Source organism: Hyaena hyaena, unplaced genomic scaffold (assembly GCF_003009895.1).
Source record: "Hyaena hyaena isolate Hyena2069 unplaced genomic scaffold, ASM300989v1 scaffold_777, whole genome shotgun sequence".
NCBI classification, from domain to species: Eukaryota; Metazoa; Chordata; class Mammalia; order Carnivora; family Hyaenidae; genus Hyaena; species Hyaena hyaena.
Window position 1 is genome coordinate 581300 of NW_024081407.1, and position 16715 is coordinate 598014.

Sequence of the window (16715 nt, forward strand, 5' to 3'; positions counted from 1 at the left end):
TTTGAATGCGTTATTCTATTGTCTTCTGGCTTTTGTGATTTCTGCTGGAAAATCACCTATTAATCTTACTGAAAAATCTCTTGGGTATGCTGAGCTCCTTTTCCCTTGCTACTTTCAAGGTTCTTTGTCCTTTGGCAGTTTGATTGTAATGTATCTTGGTGTGGATCTGTTTGAATTTATCCTATTTGGAGTTTGTTGAGCTTTTTGAACTGGTAGATCCATGTCTTTCAGCAAATTTGGGGAGTTTTCAGCCATAATTATTTCAAATATTCCCTGCTCCTTTCTTTCTTCTTCTGGGACTCTTAATTATATATGTGTTGGTGCACTTCATGTTGGATGTTATCCTATAATTCTTCTTAAGGGTTCATTTTTCTTTATTTTTTAGTTCCTGTTCCGCAGACTGGAGAGTATCAATGGACATATCTTCAAATTTACTGACATTTTCCTTCTGCCTCCTTAAATCTGCCATTGAGCTCTTCTAGTAGATTTTCTATTTCAGTTGGACTTTTCAGTCCAGAATTTCCATTTGATTCCTTATTTATAATTTGTTTCTTTTTTGATATTCCCAATTTGGTGAGATATAGTTCTCATGGTTCCTTTAGTTCTTTAAACATGGTTTCCATTAGTTCTTTGAACATATTTAAAATATCTGACTTAAAGGCTTTTTCCAGTAAGTCTATTATCTAGGTGTCCTTAAGGAGTTTCTTTTGAAACTCCTTTTTCCTGTGTATGGGCCATATTTTCTTGATGTTTTTTGCCTGTCTCATGATTTTTTGTTGCAGAATGGACATTTAAACATTGTAATGTGGCAACTCTGGAAATAAGATTCTCCCTCCTCTCCAGGGTTTCTTGCTGTTTGTTGTAGCCGTTGTTGCTTTATTTAATTACTTTCCTGCTGGATAATTTTGTAAGGTTTGAATTCTTTGTTTTGTGTTACTGAAGTCTATTCCATGAGCTTAATGGTTAGCTGACATTTACACAGAGAGTATCTTTAAACACCTGGTACCAAAAAGCTCCCAGTCTTTGCAGATGAACTGCATGTTTGTTGGGGGCACATCTTCAGCCATGCAGTTTTTGGCTGTGCTTGAGCTTCACTTCTGCTTGGACAGAGCCTGTAGGTCAGCCAGAGATGATAGCTTAAGTCCTTTTCAAGTTTTTGTTTGTTTGTTTGTTTGTTTGTTTGTTTGGAACACATACATGGTCCTGGGCATGCATATGGTCTTTTTCATTCTCAAGAACATTTGGAGCTTTTTAAAGCCCTTGCTCTTCAACATATCTCAGTCTCCAGCCCTGCCTCTCAAGCTTCTTGGTCTGTTGTTTTCTCCAACTCTTACCCACTGCATTGGGTGACAGTAACTAGAACATTTGCCTGTAAGTGTTTTCAACATCACACCACTTTAGCAGTGGTCAGGTTCCAAGTTAGTCAAGGTAGACAAGTCTTCTGAGCCAGTCTTCTAGGCAGCCATTAACCAGGACAGAAAAAGAATCAGAGATCTTTGCGCCTGAGTCATTCTGCTCCTTCCTGTATCTGGACCAGGAACACAGCCTGTTGTTTTCAAGCCTGTCACTGAGCTAGGGAGTAGAGATGGAAAAGGTGGGAGTTTAAATCCCACCAAATTTGCTGTTCTTACCAAGATCCATTGGTTTTTCATACCTAATCCCTTCTCTGTTTGCATCCTTAGGGCTAATAGCCTCAGCGAATTAAGACCTTTCTCTGTGCCTCAATTTTCTCATATTATAAATTGGGGGGGGGGGGAGTAATGACACCTAATTCACAGAGTTGTCATTAGCATCAGCTCACTTAATGTGTGTGGAAAGCACTATGTAAGTTGTATGCATTCACTCTATGTCAGCTATTTTAGTTTTTTGGTGTTAACATTAGCAATAGGAAAAAAGGTGGCATTTAAAGTTTAGAAGTAACATGGAAGCAAATTATAAAGTTGAAGAAATAGTCTTTCTTTAGTTCTGTTTTACTTTCCATGTATTTTCCTCCTAACTTTGCTTAGAATAGACAGTTCATTAACAGGTTTCAAAGTTCAAAAGGTACAAAACAGTATAGAATATAAATTGGCCATCTGTGACTTCCCCTCCTGGAGACAAATCATGTCACCAGTGATAGGGTGGGCGGCGTGCCCGGGAACATGCAGGCTTGTGTACTTCCAAAGAAGCACGATGCACATGCAAGCAAATAGGAATATATGTTTCTTATGACTTGTTAAATTAACATTTGTTAAGTGGAACACAGGCACTGGGTGGTGAATCACAGCTCAACAACAAACCATAAGAGAAATTGAAATAGAAAAGTTTATTACTCAGACAGAGGTTCTGGGGAAAGTACACAGAATGCCCCCAAGGAGCCGTAAGGGCAGGTCAAGGCAAGATATCGACATAGCCACAGAACCTGGGGCACATTCCTTGGTTAGAGTCCATGGTTAGAGCAGTGCTTTGGGGTTCCCAGGCTAAGGCCACATTGGTCAATTCAAACCAAGAGTAGGCTTTTGGTGAGCCCCAAAAGGTTCACCTAAGGTTCACACAAGGACATGACCTTGGGAGGTGGGGAGACTGTTGATCACAGGGGCTACAAGGGAAGTCATATCAGGACACTGATTTGCTCGTGACTCCGTGGGCTGTTATCTAGGGCATAGGCTGACACGAGGGACTACTGTCAGTTTAAGGCCACTGCAGGCTGCTTGGCCAGACAAAATGGATGCTGAGGCAGCAACACCATGGAAGAGCTGAGCTGAACTCTCAGTATTGTTCTTCCTCCTTTTAGCATGAATGGTAATATACATGAAATGTCCTGCGTCTTGCTAAACTGACGTAAGAAATCATGGTGACTATTCTATATCAGTTCACAAAGCCTTCTTTGCTTCTTTTGCATATATTCCATAGACACAACTTAATTTATTTACACAATTCATATTGGTGAACAGTTAGATCATGTACAGTCTTTGCTATTAAGAGTTATATATCACCGAACAAAACTGTATAGACATTATTTCTCACAAATGAAGTATATTTGTAGGATAAACTCACAGACGTGACATTGTTGGGTCATTTTATACTTTGATAAATATTTCCAAAATATTTTTCATAATTTGCACTTCTAACAACAGCATGTGGTGGTTTTCCTAATATTAATCCTGAGGACTAAATGTGTTTTATTTAGGTTATAAGCCCCAAGACTTCAAAGGTACTACAAAAATCACCCTCTTCGAGAAGAATGGTAAGAAAACAAATAATTTCCTTTCCTCTCTAATTATTAACTCCCTACATGGTATTCTCTGGCTATATTTACCATACCTATTTTTTTTAATTTGATCATGAAACATCCTTCAAAATTGATCTTTCATATGGCACATGAAGGAATAGTAGAGGGAGAGAATCTGCTAACTGATGACTCAAAATGTATGGTTAGGCATCTGTACACAAGAATGAGTACTGTAAGAATTTATAGGGAAAATGTGATTATTATGATCACAGGTTCAATAATGTCAGCAATGTGGAATTTATCTTATAGAGGCTTCCAGGGAGCTGGGAGAGGAAGGGCATGAAATGACCAAAAGAGGCTTTCAAGAGTATAGTCTTGACTCCAGTGACCCAGGGACACTCTGCACTTCTCCCGCCAAGTCCAAGTTTCTCAGCATCCAATTCCTGGCATGCTGTCCCAGTTCTTGTCGGTTAATAGTAGAAAAGTACCATAAGAACTGACCATATTTTAAAATATTTTCTATTAGTTTTCTGGTGCTTTTGTCACAAAGCACCACAAACTAAATAGCTTAAAACAATTGAAATGTATTCTCTCACAGTTCTGGAGACTAAAAGTCTGAAATAATGGTGTCAACTGGGTTGGTTCCTTCTGAAGGCTGTGAGAGAAGTACCTGTTTCTGACATCACTCCTAGCTTTTGGTGATACCAGCAATCCTTGGTGTTCTTTAGCTTGTAGATACATCACTCCAATCTCTGCCTCCATCTTTAGATGCTGTGTGTGTGTGTCTGTGTCTCTTCTCCCATAAGGACAGTAGCCATATTGGATATACGTCCACCCTGTTCCGTATGACCTCATCTTAGCTAATTACATCTGCAATGATCCTATTTCCAAATAAGGTTATGTTCTCAGCTACTGGGGGTTAAGACTTCAGCATATCTATTGGGGGACACAATTCAACCCATAACATATTCCTTCTAGAGTATATGTATTGGGTCAGTTAGCATATAAACTTTCTACATCAACAATGCCATTTTTTTGAGACTGTTCAAATTTAAAATGCCTGAGTAGCCAGATCCTCAGGTAGAAATTTATTTCCATTCATATCTAGATAGAGAATTAATTTTTAAAACATTCCAAATTTTGAAACAAAAGAAATTTTCCAGTCCTGACAGAACAGCAATTTATGTTAATTAGACAGTGCCATCCTCTGACTATTTCATTTAAGGAGAGCTTCAGGGTAGGTCTCCAGGCCAGTCTTGTCACATGAGATTCAGAGATTCAGTGGTCCACACCTGCTCATCAGAGTGTTCCGAGTACACCATGAGGGGTCAAGTTTTAAGTTCTCATCTGGAATTCAACTGGGATCAGCCAATCATTGTTACTAACTAAAGAAAAAGAATATTTAAAAATCTTTTTTAAGATTTTTGAGAAGGTGAATCTTCTTAAAATATACTGAAATACAGAATCCTGCTTGAAGTAAGCTTATTTAGGGCATAGTTCAAGGGAATGAACTGATAGCAACATGAGATTTTTGTCATCACCTAGTGTTACTTGTCTTATTATTTTAAGGGACTATATAGCAAGTGCCTTAAGTGTGTAACAGAAGTAAAATCCCAGGTTAAATTTACTCATTACTGAATCTCCTGTAAACAGAAAGCAGTGTTTCATTCTGGTTATATACTGTTCATACTTACAAGTTTTCCTAATTCATAGTGCCACTGATTTTCATATCTTTTTAAAAAAATTTTTTAATGTTTATTTACTTTTGAGAGAGAGAGAGAGAGAAACAGAGTGTGAGTTGGGGAGGGCAGAGAGAGAAGGAAATGCAGAATCCAAAGCAGGCCCCAGGCTCTGAGCTGTCAGCACAGAGCCTGACGCAGGGCTTGAACCCACTGACCACGAGATCATGACCTGAGCCGAAGTCAGATGCTTAACCGACTGAGCTACCCAGGCGCCCCTGATTTTCATATCTTTAAGTGTGATCATTAAAGCAATATTCATCCTAGTTTGACAGAATGTACTGAACTTTTCCTCATTGGCAGTCTGACGTGCCGGAAGGAGTCATAAGGGTCCATGCTCCACTTCTCTCTAAGGTGTCCATGGCCATTCAACTCAACAGTCACACCAAAGCCAAAGACATACTGGCAAAATTTCAGTATGAGAACAGGTGAGTAAAAGTGAGTAGAGCTCTCTGTACAAGGAAGATAATCTTTTATCAGATAAGTAACTCTCCAGGCATTTACAAACTTGGCCTTTTTAAAAAATTAGAACCTGTTGTTTTGGGGACTTTAGTAACAGAGTAAGTCAAAAGTAGAGAAATTCATTAAGTAGACCATAGAATTGTTGATAACAGAAACGTTTTGGGGTTTTTGGTACTTTTTAAAGAAATTTCTACAAATGGAATCTTTTTTTTTTTTCTTTTTTGTTTTAATGTTTTTATTTAATTCTGAGAGAGAAAGACACAGCATGAGCAGGGGAGGGGCGAGAGAGAAGGAGACACAGAATCTGAAACAGGCTCCAGGCTCTGAGCTGGCTGTCGGCACAGAGCCTGACGCGGGTCTCAAACCCACAAACCGTGAGATTATGACCTGACCTGAAGTTGGACGCTTAACTGACTGAGCCACCCAGGCGCCCCCCAAATGGAATTCTTAATAGATATCTTCCATCTATTAAGATATCAAACCATCGTGGTGGTTTCATTTACTCAATGAGTTTATTTTTTATTAGAATAAAAAATATAGCAAGTTAGTTTTACAGAGACGTAGAATACCGTTCCAGGCTTCGCTGGGATTCAACATGCCTCTGTCAATAAAGCTTATGTAGTTACGTGGGCATTGTTGCTCTTGTTTTTCTTAAAACATACTACTAGTAAATCTTGAGACCAGAATTCTATTCACAAAAAAAAAAAATCTTTTCCTCATTTGCCACAAGTCACCTTGAAATACCATAAATCAGGATCATTTTTGTTTAGGCATGCTTATTCAAGGATAAACATTTGCCCTAAGGTTTTTAGAAGATAAGAAGCACTATTTTAAATCTGTCCATCAGAGAGCAGGTACAGTTTGAGGGTTTCTAGTAAAACTGATGGGAGTTTCTTAAAGAGAAAAATCATATTGAAAAATTGAAAATGATTTTTCAATCATATTAAAAAGAGGTACCCATATTGATGGTGAGAAAAAGCCAACCGAGGAAGGTTAGATACCATAACACTCTGTTTATATAACATTTTGAAATGACAAAATTTTAGAAATGGAGGGTAGATTAGCAGTTGCCGAAAGTTGGGGAGGGGAAATCGTGGGAGGGAGGTGGGTATGGTCAAAAATGGGCAACACAAGGACCTGGCGATGTTGCAGCTGTTCAGGATCTTGACTCTGGTGGTAGATAAGTTCAAGTTGTGTTGAACTTAATATACACACGCACCCAAATGAGTACACATAAACGGGGAAATCTAGAGAATATGGGTGGATCATATTAATGTCAGTATTCTAACTGGCATTATACCGTATTTTTGCAAAATGTTACCATTTGGGGAAAACTGGGCAAAGAGTATGAGGAATCTTTCTGTATTATATTTTACAGTTGTAAGAATCGACTGTCTCAATAGAAATATTCCAATTTAAAAGAAAAGGAGTAGCCAATAGAAGTAATCTATGGTATTAGAAGCCTTGATAGTGGCTTCCGTGAAGTTCTTTTTTTAGACTATGGGGGCTGGTTACATGGTATGTTCACTTTGTGAAAATTCTTCAAGTGTTTTTATATAGGATGTGTGCATGTTATGTATATAGTATATAAAAAAGAAAAAAGAAAAGAATAGGGGCCGACAGGATCCCTGAAAACTTCTCTATGCAGCTGAGACACCATAAGTAGTTACCACTAGGCAGTAGTAGAGAGATTTGAAATTCCACTGGGGGGATTTGAACACGCAAGAGACTCCCAGTCACGTGCATGAAAAAACTGCCTGTGTGCTCTCACATAGATAGACCTTTTGTAGAATGAAAATGTTTCTAGTAAAAGTAGGTCAGAGTCAGTGACTGCAGATAAACACAAATCCTTTGTCTGAACTTCTTCAACAGATTTTGTCTAGTCTATTTTCTTCACCAGTTAAAAATGTGGCCAATTTCAGTTTAGTTGTAAAGTGGTCCATTTTTGCCTATTCCACTAGAGGCTTATTTTCTGACTCTTACCACCTCTTCTGGTTAAGTAAAAGAAAGAGGAGAGAAGTCCCCTTCTCCTAGGTCCTCCCTCTTGTGACTAAAAACCCTTGGATATAACCTAATGACAGAGTGTAGGAAGACTCTGAAAGGTAGAAAGACGAGTGCTGACCGCCTAAGGACATCGGGCCTCTGAAACAACATAGTGGTGAATGCCTGGGCTTCCTTATTGCCTCCCATCTATGTGGGAAGGATGCCGCAGAAACCTCCAACCTGGCACAGGCCCAGGTAACAAAAGAGCTACAAGAAGAGCCTGTTCCTGCAGCCAAAGGACTGGGGAGAGGGTGGTCTAACCACAAAGCACTATTTTGGCAGTACCTGCCCTACTTCAACCAAACAGAAGGAGGAAGAGCACACCACCACGCCTGCGGTCTCAGTGGGACCAAGTAGGTGACTGATCTACAATGCCCCACGGGACAGACCCAGTTCCCAGCCACATTAGCATGAGCAGTGTCCTGCCTCCCACTGAGTCTGCACTCCACCCAGCGGCGGGAAGACCTAATGAGTAAGTGCAAAGGGGACAGTCTCCACCGGCTTCATCCCACCCTCAGAGTCAGGAAGGCCTGGTAAGGAGCTAAGCTTTTGCCCTCAAGCAGCAGCAGCAAAGCCGTGCGAGGCAGCTTTCTGGTTCCCCTCCCTGGTGGCAGCAGAGCCCCGCAGGCAACTGATCTTACTCCCCCAATCAGAGGCAGCAGAGTGGTGCTAGTTGGTGTCCCATTTTCACTGGGAAGGTGTCAGCGGGGCCCAGCAAAAAGCTAAACATGCACACCCACCCAGACCTTGTGCTGTGCTTCAACAGGACTGCCTGCCAAAAAGTAATGATTAAATAAGATCCAGAGTCTCATAATATCCAAAGTGTCTGAGACATGGTACAGAATCACTCATTATACCTAAACCTGGGAAAATCACAATAGGAATGAGAAAAGACAATTGACAAATGCCAGCACTAAATGGAATCAGATGTTCGAATTATCTGACAAGGATTTTATAGCAGCCATCGCCAAAATAAATAAATAAATAAAGACTTCAACAAGCAATTATGAATTCTCTTGAATCGAATGAAAAAATAGAAAACCTCAGCAAACAAATAGAAGTTATAAAAAGAATGAAATGAAAATTATAGAATTGAAAGATAGAATAACTGAGATTTAAAAAAACCTTGCTGGATGGGCTCAATAGTAGAGTGGAATTGACAGGATATAATCAGTAAACTTGAGGACATATCAGTAGCGTTATTTATTCTGAACAACAGAAAGAAGACAGACCCAAAAAAGTGAATATAGTCTCAGAGATCCACGGACTATAATAAGAAAGCTAACATTCACATCATTGCAGCACTAACAGTAGAGAAAACAGAGAGGAGCTGAAAAAGTATTTGAATAAATAATGACTGATAACATTCCAAATTAACAAAAGGTATAGACCTACGTATTCAAGAAACTAAGTGAAGCCAAATAGGACAAACCAAAGGAAATCCATGGCACAACAATGTAATTAAACTTGTAAAGATTAAAGACAAAGAAAAAAAAAACCTTGAAAGTATTCAGACAGCAGCAGTGTCTTTCTTATAGGGAACACCAGTTCTAGTGACAGCAGATTTCTTATCTGAAACCCTGGAGGCCAGATGCAAGTGGTATAACATTTTTCCAAGTACTGGAAGCAAAGACTGTCAGCTTTGAATTCCAAGTCCTGCACAAAACACCCTTCCAGAACGAAGGGGAAATGAAGACATTCTTGGGTGAAGCCAAACTAAGATTTTCAAACATACCCATAAAGAATGGATAAAGGAAGTTCTTTAAATGGAAAGAAAATGGTAACAAAGGCTTGGAACATCAGAAAGTAAAGAAGGACATCAGAATGGGGAAATAGTAGTAAATGTAAGACATTATCCTATCCGTTATGCATTTCTTAAATCATACTTGATGGGTGAAGCAAAATATTTTACGATCTGATATGCTGCTCAGCGTAGAGGACATATTTAAGATAATTACATTTAAAAACAGTTGAGGCTCAGCAGCCCTGATTGTCTGCTTATGACTTCCTTCCAAAGATTGCAGTGTGTGAAGAGGGAAAAAGAACAACTTCATAGTCATGAAATCTGACCTCAGCCAGGTGATCAAGATTAACATCAGTATTAAGTCATGTTGAGAGTATGTCCTCTTGATAAATTATGAAAATGGCACTTTATGTCAAGAAGATATAAGAACATATATCTTCAATCTAAGCATGAGTAAAACACAGATTAAATCCCAGTTTAGAAATGTTCTCCAAAATACCCAATGAGTCCTCAGAACTGTCGAAAACACGATATGTGAGAAACAGAATCAAGAGGAGCCTAACAAGACATGACTATGTATTAGTTTCCCAGCATTTCCACTGACAAGTTATCTCAAACTTCTGGCTTAAAACAACAGAAATGTATTCTCTCAGTTTAGGAGGCCAGAAGTCTGAACACAGTGTGTCTGCAGGTTGGTTCCTTCTGGAGGCTCTGACGGGGAAGCTCTCTCCTAGCTTCTGGTGGTTGCCAACATCCTTGGGATTTCATGGCTTATAGACCTATCACTTCAGTCTCTCCATCTTCACATCATCCTCTTCTCTGTGTCTCTCTGTCTTTCCTTCTTAATAAAGATTCATTGGGTTTTAGAGTGTCTTCTGAATCCACAATGATCTCATCTCAAGATTCTTAAATGATTACATCAGCAAATACCCTGTATTCAAATAAAGTCACATTCTGAACATCTAGGTGGACATGAAGTTTGGAAGGGACACTATTCAACCAACTATAATTACTGAATATATTGCAATATTCTGGATGGGCCCCTGGAACAGAAAACAGACACTGGGTAAAAATTACGAAAATCTGAATTAAGTGCGAACTTTGACTAATAATAATATATTAGTATTTATTAGTTGTCACAATGTACTGTATTAATGTTAGATGTTACTAATAGGGGGCACAGGGTGTGGGAAATATGGGAACTGTTTACACTATTTTCAATTTTTAAGTAAATCTAAAAGTTCTGAAATTAGGTTTATTTGTAAAATTTGTTAGGGTTCTACCAATTAGGAAAACTACTGGTTATTAATGGTTAAGTAATTTCAAAGCAAAATAGATAAAGTTTAGTTATGATAGAATGTCAGAATTATCCTTCTGTTTTAAAAATGAAATCATATATGCATTAGTGGTCCTCTTCCTTTAACTTATGTTATTTTTAATTCAAAGAACTAAGAATAAATAGAATTAAATGTTTATTTTTAAAGTATGAAGGTAAAGAGAACTGACAGAAGTAGGTTTCTATACATCACTCAAAGTAGTAAAACCTCAATCCTAATAGACCATGGTAAGTAACATATGTGTATTGTAATACCACAGAAACCACCAAAAAAAAGCAGTATATTTTAAAACACTATAAGTGAATCAAGATGCAATTATAAAAGATAGACCATATCCTGGCCATAAAACAAACTTAGTAAATTTAAAATAATTGAAATCATACAGAATATCTTTTCTGTCCATAAAGAAATCAGACTACATATCTGTAACATCAGGAGAACGTGAAAATCTCTAAATACTTGAAAATTAAACCACACACTTCTAAATAATCCACGGGTCATAGAGGAAGTGTTTAAGGAAAATTTTTAAAGTACACAGATTGAAAATAAAACTGCATCTTACCAAGTTTTGTACAGTGCAGCTGAAGCCATGCTGAGAGAAAAATTTATAGCAGTAAGTGCTTACATTAAAAAAGAAGGTGAGATCTCAGAATAATCAAGTAACTTTCTACCTCAAGAAACTAGAAAAATAAGAGCAAAGTAAACACAAAGTAAGCAGAATGAAGGAAGTAATAGAAGGGCAGAAATCAGTGAAATTGAAAACAGGAAAATGATAGAGATCAGTGAAACAAAAAGCGCATTCTTTTAAAAAACAACAAAATTGATAAGCTTCTATAAAAACTAATAAAAATGAAAAGTGAAAAAATCACCAATATTAAGAATTAATAGAAATATTAATCACCAATATTAAGATTAATAGAAATCACTATATATATAATATTTCCCTTAAAAGGATAATAAGAAAATACTGTAAACAAACTATATGCTCAAGAAATGGACCAGTTCCTCAAAAACTACTAATTACCAAAACACAACCAAGATATACTAGTTTTGTGGCCATTAAAGAAATTGAATCTTTATTAAAAGTTTCTCCAAACGGGCACCCTCCTGCACTGTTGGTGGGAATGTAAACGGGTACAGCCCCTCTGGAAAACAGTGTGGAGGTTCCTCAGGAAACTAACAATAGAACTCCCTTATGACCCAGCAATAGCACTGCTAGGAATTTACCCAAGGGATACAGAAATGCTGAGGCATAGGAGCACATGTACCCCAATGTTCATAGCAGCACTCTCCACAATAGCTAAAACATGGAAAGAGCCTAAGTGTCCATCAACAGACGAATGGATCAAGAAGATGTGGTTTATCTATACCATGGAATACTACATGGCAATGAGAAACAATGAAATCTGGCCATGTGTAGCAACATGGATGGACCTTGAGGGTGTTATGCTGAGCGAAATAAGTCAGGCAGAGAAGGACAAATACCATATGTTTGCACGTATAGGAGGATTAGGAGGAACTTGACGGAGGACCAAGGGGGAGAAGAAGGGCGGAAATGGTGGGGGAAAGGGAGAGAGGCAAACCATGAGAGACTCTTGAATGCTGACAAAAACTGAGGACTGATGGATGTGGGGGGGAGGGGGGGATGGGCATGAAGGAGGGCACTTCGGGGATGAGCACTGAGTGTTATGTAGAAACTAATTTGACAATAAACTATTTGTAAAAAAAAAATAAAATAAAATAAAAATAAAAATAAAATAAAATTACTTCAAAGAGGAAAAAAAAATAAATAAATAATTAAAGTTAAAAAAAAATAAAATAAAATAAAAGTTTCTCCAAAAAAGAAGTCTCTAAGCCTCGATGGTTTTACTGGAGAATTTTAGCAAATGTTTAAAGAATTCACAGCAATTTTGCACATTCTTTTTCCAGAAAATAGAAGAGAAGAAGGAATGCTACCTAACTCATTTTATGAAACTAGTATTGACCTGACACTAAAGACAATAAACGAACAAACACTGCAGACTAATACTGCTCATGAACTTAGAGATAAAAGCCCTCGGCAAAACATCAGCAAATCTAATCCAACATGTATGAAAGGAATTACTCACTATGACCAAGTGGGGTTCGTTTCAGTTTAGCTCAATCTTCAGAAATTAATGTAATCCACCCTTGGATTGGAGAAAAATCATAGATCATATTAATTGATACAGAAAAAACATTTGACAGAATCCAGTACCCATTCATGATTTAAAAAAAAAACAAAAAAAAAACCTCTCAGTGAACCAGGAAAAGGGAAGAACTTCAACTTGATAATGACCATCTACAAAAACCTACAACTAACATCACACTTGATGAAAGATTGAATGCTTTCCTTCCGAGATCCAGAAAATTACTTAAAAAAAAAAAAAAAAAACGTGACTTGTAACTTGTATTCAGCATACTTTTGGAAGATGAAACCACTGTAGTGGAAGGAAGGGAGGGAGGGAGGGAGGGAAAGCAAGCAAGCGGGAAGAGAGGGAGGAAGGAAGGAAGAAAGAAAAGGAAGGAGGGAGGAAAGGAAGGAAGAAGGGAAGGGAGGGCAGGCAGGCATAGAGATTTTAAAGGAAGAAATAAAAATGCACATAAGATAAAGTTTATCATTTTAAGTTTACAGTCCAATGGTATTAAGTACATTTACACTGTTAGACAGTCATTACCACCATCCATCTCCAGAAAGATTTTATCATCCCATACTCAGACTCTGTCCTCATTAAACAATAATTCCTCATTTCTCTCTCTCCTAGGCACTGGTAACTGCTCTTTTATTTTCTGTCTCTATGTATTTGACTATTTTACTGATTTTTGACAAAAGTACAAAAGCAATTCAACGGATGAAGGACAGCCTTTTCAACAAATGATAAATGGTGCTCTAGCAGTGGGATGTCTCTAAACAAAAAAAATGTTTAAAAAAGAAAAGAATAACCCAAAATGGAACACAGTTTTAAATTTAAAATGTAAAATTATAAAACTTTTAGAAAATTACAGGAGAAAACCTCTGTGATGTAGGTAGTAGAGTTCTTAAAGTTGACATCAAAAGCGTAATCCATAAAGTGGACATCTTTCAAAATTGAAAACTTATAGACTGAGACTCAGCGAAATGGATGAAAAGACAAACTAAGAATATATACATATCTCCTATCCAGCCAATGACTAGTATCTAGAATATATAGAGAACACTCAGTACTCAACAATAAAAGAAATCCCATTTAAAAATGAGCAAAAGACATGAACAGATATTTCACTAAAGAAGATATACAGACACAAATGTGCACATGAAAACATGTTTGGTATCTTTAACCATTAGGGACATGCATAGCCACAATGACTATCATCACTTTTGAGAATGGCTAAAATTAAAAATAACAATGAAATCAAATACTGGCAAAGATACAGAGAAACTGGATCACTCCTACATCAGTGGTGAGAATGTAAAAGGGTATAGTCACTCTGTAAAACTGTTTGACAGTTTCTCATAAAACTAAATATGCAACTACCATGTGATCCAGCTTACACACTCCTGGGAATTTAGCCCAAAGAAATGAAGATAATATTCACACAAAAACCTGAACACAAATGCTTATAGCAACTTTATTTAAAATGTGAAAAAAACTGGGGGAGTGGTGAACCCAGATATTCTTCAACGGGTAAAAAACAAACTGGTACATCCATACCATGGCATGCTACTCAGCAATGAAATTCAGCACCTTGGATGAGTCTCCAGTGATTTATGCTGAGTGGGCAAAAAGCCAATAGAAAAACAGCCTGTGTTACCATTTACTCTCTGTTTCCATTTACTCTGTAACATTTTTGAAATGAGAAGCTTCTAGAAAATGTAGAATCGATTAGACATTACTAAGGATAAGGGTAGTAATGACAGAGAGGGAGGTGAGTGGCGCTGTAAAGGGAAATGAGAGACCTAGTGATGATGGAAGTGCTCTGTATTGTGACTGAGTCCGTGTTGACATTCTGGTTGTGATAGCACACTAGAGGTTTGCAAAATTTTACTTTTGGGTAAAGGGTACACAGGACTTACCTGTATAATTTCTTAAAACTATGTGCAAATCTATCTCAAATTATCTAAATCTATCTAAAACAAACTATCTCAAAATGTTTAAGTAAACAATAAAATAGGGCACACATCTTTCTTCCTCACAAAGAGCTGAAGTCAATCTTTTTGAAGAAACCAAGCTGAAAGCCATTTCTCAAGTGGGATGGAGATCAGCAGTGGTCTTTCTAGACTTTTCTACCGCAGCATTCTGGGATGCCGAAATTATATTGGGTGATTATTTTCTCTGACTTGCTTTCACCACAGAGCACATGCAATGAAGTCAACATTAGACAGTTTGAAAAGCTTTAGGCAAGTTTAGAAACATGGCATGGACAGAGGAGAGAATACCATTCAGTTTCTGGCGAAAAGAGAAATGAAACCTGACTTCTTTTGAACCGGGAGTACTGTGACCAATGACAAGGCAGTATTAAACATCCAGCTGCTCCTGCACCAGCCGTGGCTTGTCTCTAACAGTTTACTCTCTTAAATGAAGCTGTCAGTGGTGGACAGAATGGGCTCCAGCTTGCCGCAGGGTACAGCAGCATTCGTCTTGATTTGGAATAGTCCCAGCCTCTCTGTGCCTCGAATGTTTGTCTGCGTCAAACAGATTTTTTTTTTAAAAAGTTTTTATCATAACTTAATTGTAATAATGGTTTGTGGGTGTATTTCACTCAGGGCAAAAGGAATTGTTTGTTGCCATGGTTATTTATTCCACAGACTTACCTCAGACCGTAGAACAGGGTTAAAATTACATTGCTTTCTTTTTTTCAGTTATGGTCCATCAGAATGCATTAAGATTCAGAACCAACGGTTATATGAAATTGGAGGAAATATAGGTAAGCTTTCTCTAATGGTCTTCACTCCTAAATTCTCTGATTACTCTAAAAGAAATATGCTATTCTTGTAACAGCACATTTTACAAGTTTCTTAGATATAAATTCAAAGTCAGTAAGATTCTGGTTTTTTTAATCCCGTGTGAGAAGTTGTATGAATTTCCTAAAATATTCTCAAAATTTACATTTGAATATTTTAGTTGATACGGAGTAGACGTGTGGGTCTTTTTATTGTGCCTCAGAATTGACAAGTCTCTTCCTCGAGGTCCCTGCAAAACAGAGAAACATCATGGAACTTTGAAATTGTGACCCAAAGTTCACGGTTGAACTTTCCTGGTTTCACCCTCAACCCAGGTTCATTCCCTGTTTCCCTGAGGGAGAACAAAAAGGAATCAAAACGAAATACCCTCTGCTTTCATCTGCATCCTTATCTTCCCCTTCGTCCACGTCTGCTGCTTGCTCCCCCCTCACCCCCCGCATAGTCTGGATGAAGGACCCACGTTCCCACTGAAGGCCAAGAACCTCTGTGTGGACCTTGCTTTGTGTCCCCGCCTGCCACTCAGGGCCTTCTCCAGTCCCCCATTCTCCTGCACCATCAACTTTTCCCTCCCAGCTGCATCATATCCAATGGCATGAACAGTTTTGTGAAGATAAGAAAAATTACCAAAAATCTCTCTTGACCCTCTTCCAGCCCACTTGCATTTCCGTGTTCCACTTTACAGCAAAAACTCCTTAAAGCCGTTGTCTGTCCTCCAATTTCTCCCTCTTGTTCTCTCTTGAAGCCACTCCAGGCAAGCGTTATCCTGCAACACTTCACCCGAATGGCTCTCTTGTTGAGGCCACCAGAAAACTCTTATGTTGTGAAATGCAGTCATTCTTCTGTCTTGATAACTGCCTGCCGAGTTGATCTTTCCCTTCTTTGAAAACACACTTTCTTCACCTGGTTTCAAGGACGACCTAAGCTTCTGGGTTTCATTCCACTTCACTGGTGGCTTCTTCTGAGTCTCTTTTGCCTGCTACTTCTCATCCTCTTAGCGTGGAGCGCTGTGGGGTCAGGCCTCAGAGCTCTTCTTACCTGCACATAACTTCCTTGGTGAGCTCAATCCACCACATTGCTTTTAATACACCCGCATGCAGATGCCTCTCCCCTTACATCCAGACTTCCGCTCAGCACCAGCCTTGCCGAGCTCCTCACCAGGCACCTTTGCCATTGTGCCTTTGCATTTACTCTTTTTCCCAGAATGCTCTCCTTTAGAGCG

At 38.3% G+C, this 16715-nt stretch overlaps 1 protein-coding gene across 6 annotated transcripts in view; it reads left to right on the forward strand.

Moving 5' to 3' along the window:
- Nucleotides 1–16715, forward strand: part of ARHGAP28 (Rho GTPase activating protein 28) — a 223163-nt gene that overhangs the window by 201882 nt on the left and 4566 nt on the right. For all 6 annotated transcript variants that reach the window (XM_039218727.1, XM_039218725.1, XM_039218726.1 and 3 more), the window contains 3 exons: nucleotides 3170–3226; nucleotides 5254–5378; nucleotides 15395–15459. In XM_039218727.1, the coding sequence (XP_039074658.1) occupies nucleotides 3170–3226; nucleotides 5254–5378; nucleotides 15395–15459 (247 nt within the window). The remainder of the gene's footprint in view (nucleotides 1–3169; nucleotides 3227–5253; nucleotides 5379–15394; nucleotides 15460–16715) is intronic.